Below are 25070 nucleotides of genomic sequence, written 5' to 3'. Positions count from 1 at the left end.
GGGCAGGGCAGACAGTTCCACACACCTCAGCACTTCCTAAGGGCATCAGTGTGTGACAGCCCAGACCAGACACTGACATTCCTTCTGATGACCTGAGTCACCAAACAAAGGTGAAATGAAGCTCTGTGTCATCCACGGAAGAAGGAAGGTCACATCAGAGGAACTACCATCCCAAATGGTGAAAACTGAAACCCAGGTCTAGAGTCTTCGCTGAAGATGCTGGATCAGTGACAACTGCCAGGTGTGATGGCACTGGCACAGACTGCCTTCCCTAGGGTCTGGCCAACTCACTCTGAGACTCAGCCCAGAAACAGGGACTGGGAGAGAGAGGACCAGCCTTCCCACCTTCCTCCTTCCAAGTTGTCAAACTCTAGAGGACTGTGCCCTCCCCTGTCTGCAAAGTGGCTGACATTCCCCGGGTCACTCCTCTTTCTAGAAGTCTCGTACCCTGCAGGGGAGTCTTACTTACCAGAACAGGGGCTGCCACGGGGAAAAGGCTGCCTTTGATGAGCCACTCCTCATGGAGATGGTGAATTGCTTCCAGGTATTCCTGCCAGGGAAACACAAGCAGTCTGTCGGGAGTGGGCAGAGCAGACCCCACCCACCAAGGGTCTCAAGCAGAGGGGGGCAAAGTAGTCAATGACCATGGGCAGTGACTCAGACAAAGGAACCCTGCAAGAGCAAACCTGGCTCAGGTGGACAGCGGCAGACACAGCCACACACTCGGGGGCCAGGCTGAGCAAAACAGCAGAAGTGTCACCAGCCGCTTGCCAGCCATGCGCAAGCTTTTGCGCATGGCTATAGGAACATTGTTTGATGGGATGTGAGGCCGGGCTGTGCAGGAGCTTTTGTGCGTGGCCATAGGAACACCTGTTTGGGCTCAAACACTTCTGCTCTGCTCCACTGGGGGTTCGTGGGCACAAGCACTGGCCCTTCCCCTGGCGCCTGAATCAAAGCCAAGGCAAAAGGCAGGACCCATACCTGGCTTCTCCCATTTACTGCCACTTCTGCAGCAGCAGGGCCTCAGTTCCTTCAGGCAGGGGCCCAGCCCTGGGCAGCCTCTAAACCCTCCCCTCTGTCTTGCCACCAAGAAGACTGTGACCCTCACCCGTTGCCCTTCTACCCCCTCAACAACTGGTAACCTATAGACCCTCCAGACTATAAAGACCACCAACTGCAGAAAGCCTGATGCGGCAGAGCCCAAGGGAAAAGAGGCACAGGCCCTCCCGAGCCATGGGGCCTGCATGCCGGGCAGAGCAGATACTCGCGCTCTCCCAGGCACAGAGTGGGATGGCTCCTCACACGGATTCCACTCGCCATCCCAGAGGCTCGCGTGTCAACTCTGCAGCTGCGTTTTCATCTCCTGCCAGCTCTCCTTTGGCAACAGGAGCCAGATGTGTCCCATAGACCTGATCAAACCCTTAAGACAATGGCTTGGATCACGGCTTGGAGGGACCCCAGGCTTGGGGAGCATCTGGGTCACTGCACAGAGCTGCTGAGCCCATCACAGCATGGTCCAGCCTGGCCCCATTCCACCACATTCCATCTTCCTAGCATTTTTGTCTCCAAGATTTCAAAGGAGCTGCCCAGAGTGAGGCCTGGGCCTTCGTGGCAGGAATGCATCGTGCTGGCACCAGGGAAAAACAAGGTTGAGCAGGGCTTCAGGAGTTGGATAGGCTTCCCAAGGACCCCAGTCCAGCCTATCCTGAGCTCAGAGCCCCTGATACCCCACTGAATGCTTGCCCAGCCTCTGTCTCCCTCCAGTGGCAGCTTCTCACATGGGACATTCAGTTCAATACTAACTGAGCAACTACTAGGCACCAGGCCCCAAGGCACACGCAGAGGACACAGAGGGAATAAGACCCAATCTTAAAAAGCTCACATTAGTGAGGGATGGGGAACAAAGGTATAAACAAATAGTGTCAGTATGCTGTCCTAAGGCCCGTGATCACAGAAAGCCAGGGGGTGGGTTTGGGGGGGTTACAATGGAAGGAAGGTCAGGGGTGGCTTCCTGGAGGAGGTGACATCTGAGTAACACTTTAAAGACAAAGGAAACGACTGTGCAAAGGCACATTTGCATACCTCCACTGTGTGTGTGGATGTTTGTGTGTGGCCACAACTAGTTCCTTATAGCCAGAGCATAGAAAGTAGGGAATGGAGGACGATAACGCCAGAGAAGCCGTTGGGGCCGGGTCATAAGCCGTATTACAAAGTGGGGACTGCATTCTAGCCAGCAGCAAGGCACTGAAGTGTTCTGGGCTGGGAAACTGCACAAGTGGTGATGAGTATTGGAAATCTCAGCCGTGCAGCAGCCTGGAGGCCAGATTTTGAAGGGAGATGCGAGGAGGGAAGGGCCAGGGCGAGATGCACAGCCCGGGCCTATACTGGCAGAGTCCCCATGAGAGTCAGTGTGGCCTGAGCAGAACTCAGAAGGGCATGGCATCTCTCCAGTGGGCAAACACCACTAAGCATGAGCACCACCTCCGTGCCGGGCACTGTGCTAAGCACTAGGGATGCAGCAGTGCACAAGAGGGCTGGGTCCTGCCCTCCTGGAACTCGCATTCTAGGGAGGACCCAGAGAGCACAAGGCCAGGCAATCTTCAGGAGGCAGAACAGACAAGCCCTGGTGCTGCCAGGATGGGGAGGGGTAGGTGGGGAGGGGAGGGGAACGCCTTCAAGCAGGAGGGTTGCCAAACCATGAGTCAGCGACCACAGGAAGCCAAGCAGATCTGGACATCCACGTGGGTCTCTGGCCAAACAGGAAGTCAGAGTTCACCCTCTGATACACTTGGTTCCTGTTTCTCTCTCTGCAGACAAGGGCACAATGATCTTATGGGGGTGGGGCTGGGAGAGGAAGCTGGGCTTGGACAGAGGTGGTTTCCCAGTTTGTCTTTAACCAAGTCAAAGAGGCCTCTTACCAGCGGAATGACCTTCTCCTCTTCCCTGCATCTCCTCTTTAACCTCCGGTAACAGGTCTCAGGATTGGTCCGAAGGTAAACTGAAGTTAAAAGAATACGTGGCTCTCAGGACTCTGCTCATGGCTTGGAAGCAAAGCAGGCACACAGGCAAAGGCGGGAGGAAGGTCTGCACAGCTCGAGCAGGAGGCAGGGAGGGCCAGCTCTCGGCTTGACCACTGACCCTCAGCCTTGACTTTCATTCTCTTTCCATGTCGGCGGCCCCGTGGGGTCGTTTTGAGGCTGAATGGGATTCTGTCCATAGACAGAGCTCAAAACAGGCCTCACACCCAGCAGGTCTCAGTGAATGTTCAGGCTCTGTCCTTCCTGTTCCTTTGCAAACTAGAAAAACCCATCAGATCACAGTGGATTTCGGTCTGAAAGTAGCTGAGCCAGGGAGGGAAGTTTAAAGAACAAAGGCCAGGGTTCTTCTCCATGAAAGACCAGAAGTCCCGACTTCTGTCTGCCCTCAGGGAGAAAAGTGAATTCCCGTGGGGAAGGAATTGCCGAGGGCAAGTGCCTCACCCACTGCCCCCAAGGGTTGGGGCCCAGCCAAGCACATCCTCAAGGGACCTAGGAGAGAGACCAGAGAGGGAGGTGGGAGGGGTGCATCTCACCTATCAAATCAACAGACACGTCCATGTTCCTCAAGATCCAGTCAAACCATTCCGACAGAACTACATAGTCCACTTCTGGCATCTTCCCACTGCAATAAGAGTTGTAAGGGCTTATTCACCTAAGAGAAAACTTCTAGGCTATGCAATTCCCCCAAAAGGATCTGGAGATGGCTCTCACTGAAAGGGAGCCACCAAGGGTACCGGGGCACAGTGTGATCTGTGCAATACTGGACATGCAGTAACAAGGATCCTAAGCATTCCCGACCTCCTGCTGCCTGGGAGCAGCTTATGGCACAATGCTGCAAGGGCCATGGCACGGAGTGATGGGAGAATTCACTTGGGATTGGAACTCTAAGCAGAGAAAGGAACATTAAAGCTTGTACCCTGAGAACAGAGACAGTGCTCAGGTTGGGCAGTGAATCAGCAAACCAATTTCACTTCTAGAAATTTATTTTGTGGACCAGGGTGGTGGCTCATGCCCAGCACTCTGGGAGGGTGAGGTGGGAGGATCGCTTGAGGCCGGAAGTTCAAGACCTGCCTGGGCAACATGGAAAGACCCCATCTCTACAAAAACTACAAAAAAATTAGCTAGGGGTGGTGGCGCATGCCTATGGTCCCAGCTACTCGGGAAACTAAGGCAGGAGGATCACTTGAGCCCAGGGGTTTAAGGCTGTAGTGGGTCATGATCATGCCACTGCACTCCAGCCTGGGCAACAGAGTGAGACCCCTGAATCAAACAAAACAAAAAATGTATTTTGTGAAAATAATCATGATGCTCACTGTGGCACTGTTTAAACCAATAAAAAACTAAATCTTGGCAAATCTATATAACAGAAAATTCATGCAGTAACTGAAGGATGATATTGTAAAATAATATTTAATGGCATGGAAAAATTTCAAATCTAATGTTCAGTGAAAGCAACAGGATCTAAAACTGTGTATACCCCAACTACATTTCCAAAAGTATTCACCAATGCATCTTGGAAAGGAGGGAAAGAAAAATATCAAAATGTAAAAAGTGCTTTTCTCAAGCTGCAGGACTACATGAGACTTTTCTTTTTTTCTTTATACCTTTTTGTACTTTCCAAATTTTAACAACACATTACTTCTCAAATCAGCAGTGGGGGTTGGGGAGCATTACTACATATTTTATTTTTTATTTTTTTAATTTATTTTTATTTTTTATTTTTTGAGACGGAGTCTCGCTCTGTCGCCCAGGCTGGAGTGCAGTGGCGTGATCTTGACTCACTGCAAGCTCCGCCTCCCAGGTTCACACCATTCTCCTGCCTCAGCCTCCTGAGTAGCTGGGACTACAGGTACCTGCCACCATGCCTGGCTAATTTTTTGTATTTTTAGTAGAGACGGGGTTTCATTGTGTTAGCCAGGATGGTCTATTTTTTATTTTTTTAAGACAGAGTCTCACTCTGTTGCCTAGGCTGGAGTGCAGTGGCGTGATCTCAGCTCACTGCAACCTCCGCCTCCTAGGTTCAAGCAATTCTCCTGCCTCAGCCTTCTGAGTAGCTGGGACTACAGGCGTGCGCCACCATGCCTGGCTAATTTTTGTATTTTTAGTAGACATGGGGTTTCACTATGTTGGCCAGGCTGGTCTCGAATTCGTGACCTCAAATGATCCACCCACCTCAGCCTCCCAAAGTGCTCGGATTACAGGCATGAGCCACTGCACCGGCCTACTACACATTTTAAATGTTAACTTTAAAAGAAAGAGAAGAAGGCAAGAAAGTGGGAAGGAAGAACGAGCCAGGGTGAAGGAGAAATCTGGCATCTATTCCTGATATTCCTGTGGGTTTCCTGTGCCCTGGGAGGAAATCAACAGGAAAGAGAGAGCAGGAACAGCCACAGCTGGAGGGCACAAGCCCATCAGCAGGCAGAGGACCCTCACAGGCCTAGCAGAGGAATTCTCCCTTTAACATCCTCCATTCCACTAGTGGCTCCATGTGGGTCTGGCTCAGAGCTGGGTTCGGCAAGACTGGCCATGGGGGAGTGGCCGTACCTGAGCCATGTGTAATGGGAGGCTCCCAGTGGGGAGGGGTTGGGGAGGGGCTGACTCCAGTCCCACGAGGGGATGAGGATGGAAGGAAGTAAGAGGCTGGAAAAGTGAGGCAGGCACTCCGAGAGGCCAAGGGCACAAGTAGCCCTGTCTTGGGGCCCTAACAGCAAGGCATGGCACCAACTGGAGAGGGACATTCTCCCCTAGTCTCTGAAACCACCCCCACGTCCTCAGCGAGAAGAGTATTTGACAGAGGAGCGGGAGAGTGGACAGAGAACAGCAGCGGGGCCTGAGCAGACTGCAGCACAGAGGCCAGGGCAGACCAACCTGTGCGACTGCCAGCACTCCCAGAAAACCTGGGGAAGCTGCGTGGGGGAGGGGAGGCGGGAGGAATGGGAAGGAAATCCCACAGCATTGCAGAGGGGACTCCCAGCCAACAAAACTCAGGCACTACAAGTTCAGGTGACGACTTTGTGCCCACAGGCTGCCTCCCTGCCTCCTCTCCACTTACCTCCTTACTGGTAACCCATTCTTTATTCAGGGTCCATCCACAGACCCAGGGGCTTCAGGGAAACCTCACCCCACCCCAAGCTTCCAAGCTTTAGGGTAGGCACAATCGGTCTAAGGGAAGTAGTCTCCCCTAGTTCCAGCAATGGGTTCAGAAAGCCAAGCTAAGTCAATCAGTGCAGGGCCTCCCCCGGCCAGGGGCCCGATTTGGATTAGGCAGGTGTGAGGGAGGTTTGCAGGGGCTTACAGAAAAGATACTTCGGCACACTTAGGGAAGAGCCACTAGCAAGACACCTGCCCTTACTCCAACCAGCGAGTGAGAAGCCCAATGCTGCCACGACTACATTGTCACCCTGAGAGAACTGCACTGAGGACACGAACAGGATGCAGAGTAGCAAAATGTGGAGAAACCAGGCCGGAGGCACCAAATTAAGCCATCTGTTGGGAGTTGATGACAACTCATTGTTCAGGCTACCCTGAGTTGGGTTTCAGTTAGTTCAGCTCTGAATATTTGATGTTCAAGAAAACAAACCACTCTCTCTTATTTTCCTTTTCTGGAAAAAGAAGACTGAGAACAAAACTGACGCTAAGAAAATGAGGATGTGCAATGAGGAAGCTGCTGATTAGCTTCTCCCCTACTCCAGCAAACTCACGGCTTGAGGGCACAGAAGAGGTGGCACCGAAGGGGTGGGGCCAGTTAGCAGCAACTGGGGAGAAGCTGAGCTGTCCATGGGACAGTCTCCCAAGTGTCCAAGGCTGGACTAGCCACCGGAGTACCTCATGCGTCTGCACAGCTCGAGGGAGACTCTGTCCAATCCCAGAGCTGGGAGGGTGCCCACAGATATGACCATGGAACTGAACCACAGCTCAGAACACATGAAGCAGTGTCAACTAAAACCAAACCGACCACCACTGCAAAACAGTCACAGTGCACGGAGGTCTGCACATGGAGACATGGGGAGGGGGGTCACACCTGTGGGGGACTCTGGGACTGAGAGACTCTGGTGGCTCTGCCCCTGCCACAGCTCCCCTGGGAATCAGCTCCAGGTAGTCACAGGGGCCTGCCACTCCCACCCCCACCACAGCCAAACAAAAGGCTTCCCCCACAGGGTTGGTGCAGACTGAGGGGCAGCCTCTCCTTTCCCAATGCTCTTGGAAGGGGTCCTTGGTCGGGTGGCCTCCCGTGGGCAGGGTCAGTAGGCCAGACCTATTGAAAACCCTTCCATGACTAGAACCGTGTGCCAGAAGAGGCTGGGGGATCCAGGAGGACTGAACGACCAGTGGCTGAGCTGAGTGAGGAAACAGAAGCCTGATCTCCATGACTCCGAGGGACATGGGGCACAGCGGGTGCTGTTCTAACCATATTTCCTCCTAGGAACTCTGCCCAGCTCCACCTGTGTCTGTCTCAAGCATGGGGCTCCCCACACCACCGACAAGACAAGCCACTGCCTTTATTTCTACAGAATGCACAGAGAGCAATACCAAGTAAATCCAAGCTTGGCAAATCCAAGCACATGACTCAACAGTGGGCACGGGGGTCTCACCCCTCCCCTGACCCCAAGGGGGCAAAACCAAGGTCTTGGTCCACAGGAATCCTGCTGTTACATCAGTACAATTTCTTGCATCCTTCCCTGAGGCCAAGAGAGCCCCCCAGTCTGTGCAGAATGGATTAGAAGAGCTCTCTTGTATACGTTATTTCCTTTTGTTTTCACAAGACCTTGTGAGGCTGGCTTCAGTCCCAGTTTATAGAAGAAACCTGAGGATCAGAAAAGTGAAGGCCAACTCTGTCTGAGCAGGGGTCCAAGCCTGGGTCTCCCTACCCCCAAACCCAAATGCTCTCCATTGCACCACCCACCCGCCCCAGTCTGTCAGCTGACCCGGATCAAGTCCAGTGTCTCTCTAGCCTGAGCTCCAGGAAGGCCACAGCTCTTAGGCGCATGACCCGGACCAGGAGGTTTCAGTCTAGACAGGAGCTGGGAAGAACCTAAGCCCCTGGGTCAATCAGCGGGGGAGGAGGCCCAGCCTGTGGTTCTAAACACCAGGTCTTACTCAGTGTCCCCAACCACCAGCCGCAGGTGAGTCAGCATGCCATTTCCCCAGCTGGGACCCACTCCACGCCCTCACTTCTGTTCTTAGAAAAGGACAACTAGGCAATCTTGTAAAACCTTTGCTTCCCATTACTCGGCCTACACAGTCACCTGTGTGGCCTCTTTAGCTACATGAATCTTGCTCACCACCTTCAGCTTTTCATGCCAGCCAGCTGTCTGCCCCTTACAAGTTCCTGTCTTTGGCCAGACGCAATGGCTCACACCTGTAATCCCAGTACTTTGGCAGGCTGAGGCAGGCAGATCACCTGAGGCGGGAGTTCGAGACTAGCCTGACCAACATGGAGAAACCCCATCTAACTAAAAATACAAAATTAGCTGGGCGTTGTGGCACATGACTAATCCCAGCTACTCGGGAGGCTGAGGCAGGAGAATCGCTTGAACCCAGGAGGTGGAGGCTGCAGTGAGCCGAGATTGCACCATTGCACTCCAGCCTGGGCAATAAGAGCAAAACTCTGTCTCAAAAAAAAAAAAAAGAAGTTCCTGTCTTTAAGGACACTGTGTAACTGGAATCTTCCTCTCCAGCAATTAACACAGCCCTCTCGAATCCCTGGTGGCATAACTGCACTTACATTCTGCACACCCCAACCTCGCCGGGGTAGACAGTGCCAGAAGAGGCGGGTCTCTCCCCTGGCGAGCTCTTCATTTGTTCACAGCCCAAAGAGCAAGAACGCCCTTCAAGAAATTTTACTTCGAGGAGATGCAGGATTCCAATATGTGGGCTTTTCTGGGGACCTGAGCCTGCCATACACCCTTCTGTCCAGGCCCCCACAGATCCCAAAACAAGGTTGCAAGAGCTTCTGAGAGGGAGAAAAAGATCAACCTGAGCACAGAAGGGGCAGTGGTAATGTGCCCTCCCACCTTGTGAAGGGCTCACATCATGGCATTTTGGGAAGCCTTTTCCTAGAGCATCCCAGGAAATGAGAAAACACGAGCTCCCAGGCAGGAGCTGATGCCCCATATGCCACCGTGTGGTTCCCAGTACCTGGCTGAACTCCCTGCAGGTGGGAACCAATACACTTTATTCTAGGTATGGGCAAAGGACCCAGCCAAACTCAGTTCTATGCTATATTTTGCATAGGTAGTCACAATGACAGTAATCTGCATTTTGGAGGAGCAGAAACCTCTAAAAACATCTACTTTGGCCAGGCATGGTGTCTCACGCCTGTAATCCCAACACTTTGGGAGGCTGAGGCGGGCAGATCACTTGAGGTCAGGAGTTAGAGACCAGCCTGGCCAACATGGTAAAACCCCGTCTCTACTAAAAATACAAAAATGAGCAGGGCATGGTGGTGGGTGCCTGTAATCCCAGCTACTCGGGAGGCTGAGGCAGGAGAATTGCTTGAATCTGGGAAGCGGAGGTTGCGGTGAGCTGAGATCGCACCACTGCACTCCAGCCTGAGCAACAGAGCAAGATTCTGTCTCAAAATCAAAAAAACAGAAAACAAAAAACAAAAAACCCCACATCTACTTTCTCAGTAATACTTCGTTGTGGATGACCGCTGCATTGAGGGCAGCTGGAGTTGTCCGGAGATTGGCCAAGCTCTACTTTTTCTTCCCTTCATCCCTTCTGTGGCTCTGGCTAAAAATACTTTTTACTTTGCCCTATGACTGCCTGATTCTTGGCCTAGGAATAAGTCCAGAAACCTTAAAAACAAAGATAACACAGCACAGCCCCCAGCAACCCAAATATGAAGCAACAAATGTGAAATTAAGAAACCACAGGCCAGGTGCAGGAAACAGGAAATCCTGCACCATGCAGAACTTTTCACCATGGCCCTGAAGGCAACCCTCAGGCTGAGGCTCTTGCTCTTATGACCCCCAAAGGTCCAGTGAAGCCCCAAGGAAGCCCACCTCACCGTCAGAACTCTAGGGGAAAAGGGTCGCGGCATTGGGATGGAGGGCGCCCTGTGGACCACCTGACTACCAGCTTTTTTTATTTTTATTTTTTGAGACAAAGTCCCACTGTGTCACTTGGGCTGGAGTGCAGTGGCATGCTCATGGCTCACTGCAGCCCTGACCTCCTAGGCTCAAACAATCCTCCTGCCTCAGCCTCCTAAGTAGCTGGGACTACAGATGTGCACCACCAGGCCCAGCTAATTTTTTAATTTTTTTTGTAGAGATGGGGGTCTTATTTTGTTGCCCAGGCTGGTCTTGAACACCTGGCTTCAAGTGATCCTTCCCCTTCTGCCTCCCAAAGTGCTGGGATTACAAGCATAAGCCACTACACCCGGCCCTGCCACCTTCTTCTGAAGCCCGTATTCCTCAAAGTGTGATCCCTGACCAGTAGGAGTATGGTCCCACCTGGGCACCTGCTAGAAATGTGGCCTCTCAGGCCCCACCTCAGTGCTACTGAAGCGGAATCTGCCCGTAAACAAGATGCACAGGTGGTTGTGGGAGAAGCTTAGAGTAAGCCCTGTCTGGAAAGAGGCAGAGTCTCCCCCTGGGGCTAGTACCTCAGGATTCTCAGGTTTGGGGGCCCCAGTGGGCCCTGAAGCCTTTGGCCTTGATAAGAGAAATCTAGGTGCCTCCTGCCACTTCCTCATTTGCTGCTTGCCCCCACACAGCAGGGTTCAGAACACCTTCCCCTCCTGTGGTTAGTTCCTGCCCGATCAGGAAGGAGCACTGGCTTTGTAATCCTTTCTCAGTTCCTGATCTGCCCAATAGGGTCAACAACCAGACAATAAATGCAGCTCCTGTCTATGGGTCCCTGCCCTGTTCCTTAACCATGAGAGCAGATGCCCCAGTTTCCAGGGAACACATAAGCAGGTGCAGTTCACAAGTGAATCACTTGCCCTGGGAAGGTGTTTTGAATGCCCCTACCCCTTGGTTCTCTGCCTCCTGGACTTAGGCACTCTGGAGTATGTGGCTGAGGGAGTGGGAATTCCAAGCCATATGCAAAGCATGGTGTTTAATACAGGAGCATCCATTGTCCTCAATGATAAGTATGTAAATTATTATTTTTAGATACAAACTTAGGAACATACTATGGAGGAAAATGCAAAATCCCAATGAATTCTAGGTTAAAACAGGAGACTCCAAGAAACTTCCGGGTTGTTGGCAGGTGGCTGCTTTGGACCACAGGCGCTGGGAGGATGAGGAAGCAGTGCTGTGGGGAGCTTTCCTCTGCCTTCAGAGGATTCTGATGAAAGGGTCCGAGGAACACCACCTTTCCTCATCTCCCTGGAGACCATGGTGGATACCCTGGCCCTCCAGGCAGCCACAGTGCTCCCAGCAGCCTCTGGAGTGCCCAAGGCCACATGCCCACTGACAGCCTACGGCTTCAAGAGATCCCAGTGATGGGTCTCAAGGCCCCAACAAGGTCTTCAGGGGAATCTGAGCCCCCCGAAAGCCATATGAACTAAAAACAATTAGATCCCAAGAACAGAAAGAAGGACACTGTAAGTTTCTTCTGTGGTTCATTGTCCCACAGAAATCCTAACCACAGAGGCCACGCATTCTGGGAGGGCCAGGGAGAGACATAAATATAAAGTCATCAGGACAGGAAAAGAGCTAAAAAAATTAAAAGCTACATTCTCTTCCTAAACTACCCACAAAACAGCTCCAGGCGAGGCCCACGTCATCTGGACCAATGCCATAACCATAGAGATTGGGAGATACAGAACTGATGCATCAGAAATGTGGTGACTCAGGACCATGGGCGTGAGTTACCAAAGCCCATGGCCATCAGCAGGAACTGTGACATGGGCCAAACAAAGAAAAATGGCTCCTGGGGAAATTTACCTGGCGCTGGGTGGCCTACAGGTTTGGGGGCAGGATTGGGGAACTCACAAATTTAATAAAGACCAAGGTGGGCAAGGACCCACAAAAGGGTCCTAAGACACGAAGGAGGTGGCAGGTCCAAAGGCTCTTCAGAGATGGACAAGAGGAATCAGTGATGAGAGACGGGCTCAGAGAAATTTAGAAACTTGGTCTTGCTCACAAACAGAGCAAACTTCAGAGCCAGGATAGAACCCAGGCCCACCAAATGCCACACTCTATCCTCTCCCCTTAACCTCTGGTCATTCCATTCCAGATTACTTGCTTCAAAAAGAGCCATGAGGCCGAGCACAGCTGTAATCAGGCTCATGCCTGTAATCCCAGTACTTTGGGAAGCTGAGGCAGGAGGATCGCTTGAGCCCAGGAGTTTGAGACCAGCCTGGGCAACACAGGGAGACACTGTCTCTACAAAAAATAAGAAATAAATTAGCCAGAAGTGGTGACATGTGCTGTAGGCCCAGCTATTCAGGAGGCTGAGGTAGGAGGATCTTTTGAGCCCAGGACATCGAGGCCGCAGTGAGCCATGATCATGGCACCGCACTACAGTCTGGGTGACAGAGCACAAGCCCATCTCAAAAATAAAAAAAGCAACAAGAGCCACTGACCCCACATAGAGCAAGCCAAGCTGAATGTGATTAAAACACAGATACAGCCCCACTCTGTGAGGTTCATAGGTAATCCCACCCCACCGCCAAGATCTGTTCCTCAGGCTACAGTTTTTTTGAGACAGAGTCTCGCTCTGTTGCCCAGGCTGGAGTGCAGTGGCACAATCTCGGCTCATTGCAACCTCCGCCTTGGGCTACAGTTCTAATCAGAGCAGTACACAAACATAACAGGGGCTCCCGTCTGCTCTCGCTCTTCTCTGTCCTGCCTGTCCTCCCTCTGGCTGAGGTGCTAAGGAGCAGGAGCTGAGGAGGGCAGAGGGCTGGATAAACCTAGCAGTGGACACCTGGAAACCCAGGTTGTCAGGTGAAAATGGGGCTCTAAGGTCAGAAATACCACCTTCTGAGAGGGCAAGCTGCAGCCCACAAGAAAAGTCTGAGGCCAGGGGGCAAAGCCACAGCCAGGACTCACCTTGGCTGCCAGCCCCTGAGCCCACAGCATTGCTCTGATGCTCTGGGTGGATTTGGGGCAGAGGCTCTCATTTTGGGGGGTGACACAGGCTCAAAGGCATGATCCATGGCAGCTCAGGGCTCCTAGGAGAAGCCTTTTTAGTGGCCCCTCAAATGAAAGGTGCAAAACAGTGGGGGACCAGAGCCTGGGGAACAAGTTGGGCTGGAGACCAAAGCACAGCCACAGGTCCCCTCATCCAACAATAGCTAACAAGTATCAACGAGAAGCCTGCTCTGTGCTGGGTCCACACTAGGCAAGGACACCAAACTTGGTGCCTGCCCTTAGGAGCTTATGGTCTGGGGGGGGCGGGGGGCAATAAACAATTAGACACATACTAAGTTGAACCATACAAAACTGCCATTTTTGTAGGTCATAATTGGTTAAATGATTTCATATGATTGCCTTAAATACTACAAAGAAAACTAACAGAAAGTAGTCCTTAAGAATAACAAGGGGACCAGGCACAGTGGCTCACACCTGTAATCCCAGCATTTTGGGAGGCCAAGGCAGGAGGATCACTTGAGCCCAGGAGTTCAAGACCAACCTGGGCAACATGACGAAATCCTGTCTCTACTAAAAATACAAAAAAAAATAGCCAGGTGTGGTGGTGTGTGCCTGTAGTCCCAGCTACTCGGGAGGCTGAGGCGGGAGGACGGTTCAAGCCTGGGGGACAGAGGTTGCAGTGAGCTGAGATCGTGCCACCGTACTCCAACTTGGGTGATAGAGCCAGACCCTGCCTCAAAAAACAAAAACCAAAACCAAAAATGAAACAAAGACTAACAAGGAGCTTGCCCTATCTAGACAGGGTGGTCGGGGAGGGCTGGGAGACAAGGCAGCATTTAGGAAGACAGCTGCAGATGAGAGTGGGAGGAAGGGCCTTCAGGGCTGACATCCGAACAGCTCTGCAAGGGAAGGACAGCAGTATCCCAAGCTCACGGCAGGGACAGGTGGGGTCTGCAACCCATTTCCCCAAGACCCCTAGAAATCAGCAGTCTTTGAGCACAGGGATGGAGGGCTCCAAGCCTGAGCCCTTGGCACTGACGGGCCACCAGAAGCCCCTAACTAGGTATATATCAGAGAGTCTGCTCTCATGAGGGAAGCTTTTAGCGAAAAACACAACAAATGCGACGCACACCGTGCATCTGACTCGCCCAACTCTCCACCCTTCCCTTTAGCCTTGCACCATGCTGTGTAACTCACTGTACCCTCCCACCTTTCCACCCTGGGCTCATGTGACCATGTGACTTGCTTTGGCCAATGGCATGTTAGCAAACTTGGAGCAGAGGCCTGAAAATATGTCCTTGCATCTCTGCTGTTGCTTCTAACCTCTGTCACTGTGAGAAGTGGACACCTGGGCTGGTTTGCTGGTCCCAGAAGGAGGGTGACAGGCATGAGGAAAAGAGATGAGCCACCTCCAGTCACCCCTGCTTAGGCTATCCTACATCGGCTGATCCCCAGACATCTCATTGAGCCCAGCCAAGGTAAGCAGAACTGCCTGGTGACCACCCTGGCTGACTGGGCAACAAATACAGATAGCTGTCTGCCATGAGGATTCGTGGCTGTTTGTTACACCTACACCGCGTTGCTATGGCAATGGATAACTGATACAACAGCGGGTACTCCATATCTGTCAATCGAATAAACAAGTTTCTATTTCATTTTGAAAAATTAGTGGTTTAATAAATTATCAATTATGCAAACTACAGTACCTTCTATACAGGTTTTCTACAAAAACGTATCTTGCGCTGTGAATCGATCTCTCCATCAACCGTACAGATGACACCTAAAGGAAAACAAAAAGAGACTTACTAACTCAGGGGAAGAGGAGACAGCCAGGAGGCCTTGAGAAATGTCTGTTACTCCCCCTGCCTGGGGACTTTGCTGAATATGAGAATCAAGGTGGCGGAGAGAGTGAAGCAGGAGGACCTCCTCACTCCCCTGCCAGGAGGAGAAGCCACATCTGCCACCAGGCTCAGGCTGTGTCCCCCTTCCACCCTGACCTGCCCCACACCCCAAAGCTGCATGCATGGCCCAGCAATGCCGAGGCTGAAGGCTCATCAGCAGCCGCCTCTTTGATGGGAGGTGAGTCTCAACTAGAACACGGCCAAGCCCTGGAGAAACTATCCAAAGCTGTCCACTTGAGGCAACATGCGGTGACTATCACAGACCTAAATAGGGTGACTTTGCTTAAGCAGAGGGACCACATGCATGAGGTACAGCCCCACAAGTGTCGGGAAGGGGGTGACGTTCTGGGGGCTCTGCCCATGGAAACTGGAAAGGACCATGCCCAAGAGGGAGGAAGACAGCCTGACAGTGCCCCTCTTTGCCAGGATGCTCAAACCCTCTGCAGATGATCTTGCCCTTTGTCCAGTGTTCCTCTGGGAAGCAAGAGGTGCCCTGAGCCTTGATGCCAGGCAGACAAACACTACTGTCACTTGGCCATGGCCCACAGCACCCATGGGACCTAGGCCAACAAATCCAAGGCAGATTCAAAGCCATAACCCAGGCACTTCCTCCCTCTCCCTGCTGTCCCTCTGTCCATCCATCCTCTACCCATCCATCTTCCTTTCCATTCTTCCATCCTCTCTTTCCTTACTTCCTAGCTCCCATTCATCCCTCTGGTCTCCTTCTGCTCATCCTTCCTGGTCTGTCCATCTCTCTCTGCCTCCTGAGGTAGATTTCCTTAAATAGAGGAGCGCATTTACATCCCTTCCTATTCAAATATCATTAGATACAACTTAGGTTTGCAACTGAGTGCCTGCTCAGGAAAAGCCGATTAGCAAAGGCAAAATGTACTAACCTCAGATCTTTCGATTTGTGGATTTGTGTCATTAAGACAGATATTTGGGGAGATGGAAATTCTTATTCACCAAAAAGGTCCCGCTCACATCGTTCAATTTTAAAAGACAGACTTACAGAAGAATACGGTAGCTATTGTTGCAGGTACCCAGACTGGGACTGAACTGTCCAGCCCAGCAGCTGTGCCAATGTTAACTGGCTGTAGGGATAGTCTGTCTCCTTCATGCAGAGCCTTAAAGCTGGCATCATAGGTTGTGCTTACAGCTTTGAAACATAGGTGCTGATCAGGACCTCCACAGCCCCCTTTCTTCTAAGAGACTCTGTCTCTAGATGCATCCTCACTGATGGAATAGGCCTAAGCAGCCATGTTTGTGCCTTGGTGTCCTGTCCCCAACACCTGATTGAACCAGGGCTGGACACCTGACCAAAGCTGAACCAATCAGATTCTTTTTCTCAAGAATTTGAACTAAGAGCCAGATCCCATGAAGGTTCAATTAGTGGTTCTCAAATGTGAAAACAAACAAAGCATGCATTCAAGTCACCTGGAGGGCTTGATAAAACACAGATTGCTGGGCCTCATCCCTAGAATTTCTAACTCAGCAGGTCTGGGATGTGACTAGAAAATTTGCATTTCTTTTTCTTTTTTTTTTTTTTTTGAGATGGAGTCTCACTCTGTCACCCAGGCTGGAGTGCAGTGGTATGATCTCAGCTCACTGCAACCTCCGCCTCCTGGGTTCAAGCCATTCTCCTGCCTCAGCCTCCCAAGTGGCTGGGATTATAGGCACACACCACCACGCCAGACTAATTTTTGTATTTTTTAGTAGAGATGGGGTTTCACCATGTTGGCCAGGCTGGTCTTGAACTCCTGACCTCAGGTGATCCGCATACCTCGGCCTCCCAAAGTGCTGGGATTACAGGTGAGATTCACCACATTCAGCTGAAAATGTGCATTTCTAACAAGTTTCCAGGTGATGCTTCTGCTGCTGGTCCAGGGACCACACTTTGAGAAGAACTGAGTTAAACGGCATTGAGCCCAGCAGTGGTCAGGTCATAAAGATGTGAGCTCAGAATGGTGGCAGGGGCACCATCTGGCTGGCTGAGGTTTGTGGGTGGGGGCACTAGAAGCTGGTCAGAAGAGAACCGCAGAAGCCAGAGACCTTGGCCCCACACAGAGAGGCCTGCACAGCACTGAAGGCCTAGCCTGGCTTCCTTGTGAAGTTTCCCTTCCTGGCAATCACATACCCCAAGTCTGAAGAAAACGTTTAAGAAGGTTGAAACTGAGCATCTGAAACATACCTGAGGACGAGTATGCCTGTCCAGCATGGTGAGCTGCACATAAGTCTGTAGCGTAAGTCCCCAGCGAGAGGCATCGTGGTACATTAGGCCCTGCAGAAGGGAAAACACAGCACTTTCCATCAAAGTGGCATCTGCAGGAGGACCCTGGTCTCACAAGTCACTGAAAGACAGCTCAAGAAACCTACACAGGCAGGGCTGGGGCTGGAGATGAACCCAGCATGATCACAGGGCTCTGACAGCAGGGTGGACAAAGGCAGACACTGAAACAATTATAGGACAGTATGGTAACAGCTATAATAGGAGCCTATGGAAATTCTCCAAGGGACCAGAGCAATTAGGCCAGACAAAGAAATGAAGGGCATCCAAATTAGAAAGGAAGAAGTCATCTTAACCTTGTTCACAGACAACATGATCTTACACTTAGAAAAGATTAAAGACTCAGGCCATTATCCTAAGCTAATTAATGCAGGAACAGAAAACCAAATACTGCATGTTCTCACTTTAAGTGGGTATTTATAAGTGGGTACAACGGGTACTCATGGACATAAAGATGGCAACAATAGACAGTGGGGACTCCTAGAGTGGGGAGGAAGGGTGGGGGCAAAGGTTGAAAAAGCACCTATTGGGTACTATGCTCAGTACCTAGGTGATGGGATCCATCATACTCTAAACCTCAGCATTACGAAATATACCCAGGTAACAAACCTGCACATGTACCCCCCTAAAAGTAAAATAAAAGTTGAAATGACCAAAAAAAAAAAAAAAACTTAAAGACTCCACCAAACAACTGTTAGAACTGATGAACGAACTCAGTAATACTGCAGGATACAAATCAACATACAAAAATCAGTAGCACATATATACACCAACACTGAACAATCTGAGAAAGAAATCAAGAAAGGAATCCCATTTGCGATAGCTACAAAGAATATAAAATACCGGCCAGGCACAGTGGCTCTTGCCTGTAATCCCAGCACTTTGGGAGGTTGAGGCAGGCAGATCACTCGAGGCCAAGGGTTCAAGACCAGCCTGGCCAACATGACGAAATCCTGTCTCTATTAAAAATACAAAAAATTAGCTGGGTGTGGTGGCACGCACCTGTGATCCCAGCTACTCTAGAGGCTGAGACATGAGAATCGCTTGAACCCAGGAGGCAGAGGCTGCAGTGGGCCGAGATCGCACCACTGTACTCCAGGTTGGACGATAGAGTGAGACCCTGTCTCAAAAATAAATAAATAAAAGTAAAATACCTAGGAATCTATTTAACCAAAGAAGTGAAAGATCTATACAAGGAAAACTATAAAACACTGATGACAGAAATTGAAGAGAACACACACAAAAAAAGAGATATTCAACACTCATGGATCAGAAGAACTAATACTGTTAAAATGACAATACTACCCAAAGCAATTTACAGATTCAGTGTAATCTCTATCAAAATACCTATGACAGTCTTTGCAAAAATAGGAAAAAAAATCCTAAAATTGATATGAAACCACAAAATACCCCAAATAGCCAAAGCAATCCTGAGCAAAAAAAACAAAGTTGGAGGCATCACACTGCCTGACTTCATACTGTTCTCTATAGTAGCTGTACTAATTTACATTCCCACCAACTATGTATGAGGGTTCCCCTTTCTCCACACCTGTCGCCTGTCTTTTTGATAAAAGTCATTTTTTTTTTAAACAGAGTCTTGCTCTGTCACCCAGACTGAAGTGCAGTGGCATGATCTCAGCTCACCGCAACCTCCACCTCCTGGGTTCAAGCGGTTCTCCTGCCTCAGCCTCCCACGTAGCTAGGATTACAGGTGTGCACCACCACACCCAGCTAAATTTTTTTGTATTTTTAGTAGAGACGGGGTTTCACCATGCTGGCCAGGCAGATCATGCCACTGTACTCCAGCCTGGGCGACAGAGCGAGACTCCATCTCAAAAAAAAAAAAAAAGCTATAAGAGAATAATTTGAATGTTTCTAGCATAAAGAAAAGAGAGCTAGGTGCAGTGGCTCATGCCTATAATCCCAGCACTTTGGGAGCCCAAGGCAGGAGGATCACTTGAGCCCAGGAGTTAAAAGTTACAATGAGCTATAATTGTGCCACTGCACTCCAGCCTGGGTGATATAGCAAAACCCTATCTCCAAAATAAATAAATAAATAAATAAGTTTTAAATTTTAAAAAAAGTTATGCTCTTTAAGATCATCTTTAACAAATAACACTTTGGTTTGAATGAATCCCCCAAATTTCATGTGTTGGAAACTTAATCCCCCATGTGGCAGTATGTAGCAGGTGGTGCCTTTAAGAAATGACTGGATCGGCTGGGCACAGTGGCTCACGCCTGTAATCCCAGCACTTTGGGAGGCCGAGGTAGGCGGATCACGAGGTCAGGAGATCGAGACCAACCTGGCTAACAGGGTGAAATCCTGTCTCTACTAAAAAATACAAAAAATTAGCCAGGCGTGGTGGTGGGCACCTGTAGTCCCAGCTACTCGGGAGGCTGAGGCAGGAGAATGGCGTGAACCCGGGAGGCAGAGCTTGCAGTGAGCTGAGAGCGTGCCACTCAGCCTGGGCGACAGAGTAAGACTCTGTCTCAAAAAAAAAAAAAAAAAGAAATTATTGGATCATGAGTACAGAGACCTCTTGAATGGATTAATCTATTCACGGATTAATAGATTAATGGGTTATCTTACACTGGTGGCTTTACGAGAAAAGGGAGAGAGACCTGACCTAGCACACTCAACTCCCTCACCATGTGACACCCTGCACCACCTGGGGACTCTGAAGAGTCCCCACTAGCAAGAAAGCCCTCACCAGATGCACCCCTTCAACCTTGGACTTCTCAGCTGCCCTAACTGTAAAAAGTAAATCACTTTTCTTTGGAAATTCAAAAAATAAAATAATATCACCAAGGAACATGCGTTCAAGTCGTTCAGTGAATGGTCTTTGAGCCCTCTGTAGTCTGTTGTCTATCCAGCCACAAGAGTGAGTCTGTGAAACCTAAATCAGTTCTTGCCACTCCCCTGCTCAGAACCTTCCAGTGGCTTCCCATTGCATGCGGAATGAAATCCAAACCCTTATCATGGCCCACAAGGCCTTCTCTCATCTTCTACCACTCTCCCTCTGGCCTGGTTGTCTTCCAACCACGTGAGCTTACTTAGCATTCCTCAAACACACCAAGCATCGTCCCATCTCAGGGCCTTCGCCTCTGCAGCGCCTTCTGCCTAAATACTCTTCATCCAGATATCTGCAGTGCTCACACACTCATGTTTAAGCACCTTATCATAGACACATTCCCTGGTTATCTCATGTAAAACAGAAGCCAACTCACCTACTCAATCACTCTCCATCCCTTCTAGATGCAAAACACTTCATGTTCCAGCGTACTTGCTAAGAAACCTGTTCTGCTATTTTCCTCATTTTTAAATTAATTTTATTTACTTTTCTTTCTTTTAGAGATGGGGGTCTCATTATGTTGACCAGGGTGGTCTCAAACTCCTGGCTTCAAGCGATCCTCTGACCTTGGCCTCCCAAAGTGCTGGGATTATAGGCATGAGCCACCACATCCAGCCTTTTCCTCATTTTTGCTTTTCATTTTTCTCTTGGTGCAAACTAATGAAACTCCAGTGCTCTTCATTGAGAACTGCAGACTCCTCTGACTGCAGTTGAGAGAAAATCTCATAAAGGCTAGGAGAAACACTCCATCTTGCCTGATGGCCACAGAAACAGTCACCTTTCTGCATCAGAAAACCAATTCAGATAAAGTGATGAATTGAGATTTTTCACAAAAGTATCGATCTTTCTTTTGGTCTAGAATGGAAACTTATATAAAAATAGCTACTTCTATTGTATTTTTTATTAGGAAACTCTCATTGAAAAGGCTATCTGTACCAAGGACACTAAGACATCTGAGGCTGTGATTCTGTCCTGTGAAATGTCACTTATGATCCCTAACACCTGCAACTCTAGCTGTCTTACTTAATAACTGATCCTTGGCTTCTAGAGAATATGAATGTTACAGAGGTTTCTTTGTTTTATCCAAAGATGACTGGTATTCCATCTTCTCCTGAATGCACAGAAAAGAAATTCTTCTCATGTCTCTTTAAGATTCTTCATTGAAAGACTGAGAGGTTTTGCCTTATTTAAGAAACATCCTTTCACCTGCTTTAGTTTTCTTCCTAGGCCCTATCACCACCCACCAGATTACATGTTTGTCTTCCGCCTCCCCACACTGGAATATTAGGGGCAGGAGAGCAAGGGCTTTAAATTTATCACTGCCATATCATCTAGAACAGTGTCTGCCACGTGGCTGACATGCACTAAATACTGGTTGAATTAATGGATGAATGCACAAGCCCCTACTAAGTGCTAGGCAGTGCGCCTTGGTTTTAGCAAATAACAGTGAACAAAGTAGACACAGTCCCTGCTCCTAGTAGAACTCAGCGTCTAATGAACCACACAGGAGATGCCAATTGTGTTGCTAAAAATCAGGGGGCATGGCCGGGCACAGTGGCTCACGCCCGTAATCCCAGCACTTTAGGAGGCTGAGGTGGGTGGCTCACGAGGGTCAGGAGATCGAGACCATCCTGGCCAACATGGTGAAACCCTGTCTCTACTAAAAACACAAAAATTAGCTGGGCATGGTCGTGCGCACCTGTAGTCCCAACTAGTCAGGAGAGTGAGGCAGGAGAATCGCTTGAACCTGGGAGATAGAGGTTGCAGTGAGCCGAGATCACGCCACTGCACTCCAGCCTAGAGACAGACTGAGACTCCATCTCAAAAAAAAAAAAAAAAAATCAGGTGGCAGTACAGGCTTCCAAGTCCATTTACTAGCTGTGTGACCTCAGGCAACTTATTTAAGTGCAATTTCCTAAGCTGAAAAATGAGACTAATCATCCCTACCTCACGGGATGGGAGCTCAGAACTAACATCCCCTTCTAAAGCTCTCTTGCAGGACCCAGATTCTATCCATCTCTTTCAAGCAGCCAGAGCAGAACCTCGAATTGGGGAAGGTGAAGGAAGGGACACCGCACACTACAGCCCCTGTTGCTAGGTTCACCCTTGGGAAAGCAGGCTGGCGGCTTCCAGGTAAGCCAGAGGTGGCCCCTGTTACCAGACAGGGCCAAGTTGTAAACCCAAGTCAGGGATCCACCAAGGATCCTGGTTACTTAGAGATAGGTCCTGGGGGGGTTAGGCCTGAGAAGTCCCGGGTTCTGATAGGTTTCTTCTAGGGGAGGGGAGGCTGGAATGAGCAACAAGAAGTGGACACCCCTAGTGGCTAAGGTTCAGCCACTGGGAATAATATGGGATAGTTGACAGGAAGTCCCTAGGCTCTGTGCACAGCCACTCAGGCCTCAGAGATCCTTGACCTCAGAACACCAACATGCCACCATTTTCTGCTTGTCCCTCCCTGGTCTTCTCCAACTCAGTTAAGAGCGCAGAGGATGCCTGGGCAGGCTCGGCCTCAGGCAGAGGCACCACATTCTCAGGTGCTTAAGGGGAAGCCAGGGGTTCATGCAACCAACAACCCACTCACCAGAGGATTGTGACCACGGACATTTCTCCACTTGGACACAGGCTCCGTTAACACCTGGAAGAAAAGAAAACATCAGAGCTACTGTTTCTCTGTGCTGAACCCTGTAAAAGTGTGTAAGTGTTGAGGGGAAAGCGAGGAGAGAAGGGAAAAAGAGAGAAAAAGACTATCCAAATTTGAGTGCCCAAGTTAGGCCAAAATAGCTGACAACCCCCATGAGGTCACAACTCTATCTAGACACGGCTTCCTCACATTACTTCCAGAAATGTCCTGAGAATAACTCTATCCATCCCTGTTCCCAATGTGCCAAGCATAGGTACATCCTACCTCTCTATTGCCCTGGTAGCCTCCCCAAGGTCAGAGCTGGCTCTGTCCATCCCTCTCCTGTGTATTCTATCCCAGCCCTGCCTGCCTACCACATCAAGCTGGCAGGTGGGTGGGAGAAGCCAGGAGGGACACTGGACAGGGCTAGGCCTTGGCAGGCCACCTGCCTCCGTTTCCTGCCTCTGATCACTGCACTGGGTGTGCTGGCTGCTGAGAGTCCCTGTTTCTTTAGTACGCTTCCTGTCTCACTGGTTTGGAGGCATTCTTTCCCTCTGGTCCTGTTTGTACCTTTTAGGATGACTGCCAACTTCTCCAATTTCCTGTGTGTTTTCAGACACATATCAGGATCTCTGCTGGGCATTTCTAGAGACTCCATCTGTGGTCTAGACACACAAATCTGGGACAACTCCAGACTCTGCTAGAGCCTTTCTGGGTATGCAGGTGTGTGCTAGAAAAGATTTAAATGGTGTTCTTGGGGCCAAGATCTTCAGAGTGCCAGGATCCATCTGGGAACTTTCAGAGTACATGTGAGAAGGAGCCATAGGTGACAAAAGACCAATGGCAGGCAATGCATGGAACTCTTGAAAAGTAGCCACCCTGGCTGGGCGCAGTGGCTCACACCTGTAATCCCAGCACTTTGGGAGGCCGAGGCAGGCAGATCACTTGAGGTCAGGACTTCAAGTCCAGCCTGGCCAACATGGTGAAACCCCATCTCTACTAAAAATACAAAGATTAGCCGGATGTAGTGGCGCATGCCTGTAATCCCAGATACTCGGGAGGCTGAGGCAGGAGAATCACTTGAACCCAGGAGGCAAAGGTTGCAGTGAGCCAAGATCACGCTACTACACTCCAGCCTGGGTGACAGAACAAGACTCCGTCTCTAAAAAGAAAAGAAAAGTAATCACCCCCCACTCTTCACTCCTGACCTCAAGTGATCCACCCTCAAGCAAGACATTCTGTGTCTTTGCTTACATTGTTTCTTCTGACCAGCATTCCCACCCCATTCCACTTCACATCAACTTTCATCACATGGAAAACTCCTATACACCCTTCAAAATCCAGTTCAAATATGACCTTCCCGGCCCCTCTCAAACCCCCTCTCCTTCTTATAGGTCTTCTTCCTAGCCCCTAAGTAGCATACACAGCACCACACAAGCCCACCAGAGTCTGGGCCACAGGCAGCCTTGCTCCCCAACCCAGCTCAGGGGTGCTCCATCCGTAGCACTGTCACCCAACAAACATTTATTGAGTGCCCACTGTGTGCCAGATATCCATGCTAGGCACTGAGGATACAACAATAGCAAAACCAGCCCAGCCTCTGCCTTCACAGAACCTTAAGCCTACCAAGGGAAGCAGACATTACTCAGGTAATCACAGAAGCCAACATTTTTCAAACCCCAAGAAGTGGTATAAAAGAGAGGTACAGAGCGGCCAGGGGATCCTCCGTCAGGAAGCATAACCTTGCTGGGAAGGTCAGGGGACACGAAGCTCAGATCTGAAAGGAGAGTGGTCTTCCTAAAGCCAACAAAGCTCTTCGTACCACAGAAGAACCAAACAAGGGTGTGGCCCCTGGAACCAGACAGCCTGGGCTGGGATCTGGCTGTATCCAGGCTGGGATCTGGCTGTATCACACACTGGCCAAGTGACCCTGGACAAGCCACTTAACCTCACTGAGCCATGGTTTCCTCATCTAAAACTGTGGCAAAAATGGCACCTACTTCAGAGGGACTATTCTTGTGAGGATGAGATCATTTATTATTTATGATGAACCCTTAACACAGTGTTGGGCAAATAGCAGTATACTCATTGGATGTTAATTATCATTGTTGTTAATCGGCTCCAAGGTCTTCAGTGAGATTATAAGCACTTCTAAAGTGCCATTAAGAGTCATATCACTCAGGACAGGGGTCAAGAGTCCCCAGGACCCCCCTCCTCCCAGGTTTGATGATTCATGAGAACTCACAGGACACAGCACGCAGTCATACTCACAGCTAAGATGGATTACACTGAAAGGACAAAAAACAAGATCAGAAAGGGGACC

The 25070-nt window shown here is 50.1% G+C and overlaps 1 protein-coding gene across 2 annotated transcripts in view; it reads right to left on the bottom strand.

The window, feature by feature from the left end:
• Window positions 1–25070, bottom strand: part of TK2 (thymidine kinase 2) — a 54581-nt gene that overhangs the window by 3860 nt on the left and 25651 nt on the right. For both annotated transcript variants that reach the window (XM_030795835.1, XM_030795827.1), the window contains 6 exons: window positions 22709–22762; window positions 17180–17269; window positions 14794–14867; window positions 3572–3660; window positions 2919–2998; window positions 470–550 (listed from right to left, as the gene is read on the bottom strand). In XM_030795835.1, coding sequence (XP_030651695.1) covers window positions 470–550; window positions 2919–2998; window positions 3572–3660; window positions 14794–14867; window positions 17180–17269; window positions 22709–22762 — 468 coding nt within the window. The remainder of the gene's footprint in view (window positions 1–469; window positions 551–2918; window positions 2999–3571; window positions 3661–14793; window positions 14868–17179; window positions 17270–22708; window positions 22763–25070) is intronic.

Source organism: Nomascus leucogenys, chromosome 2, assembly GCF_006542625.1.
Source record: "Nomascus leucogenys isolate Asia chromosome 2, Asia_NLE_v1, whole genome shotgun sequence".
NCBI classification, from domain to species: Eukaryota; Metazoa; Chordata; class Mammalia; order Primates; family Hylobatidae; genus Nomascus; species Nomascus leucogenys.
Note: the sequence above shows the minus strand (reverse complement) of the source record. Positions and strands in the feature narration are given on the sequence as shown.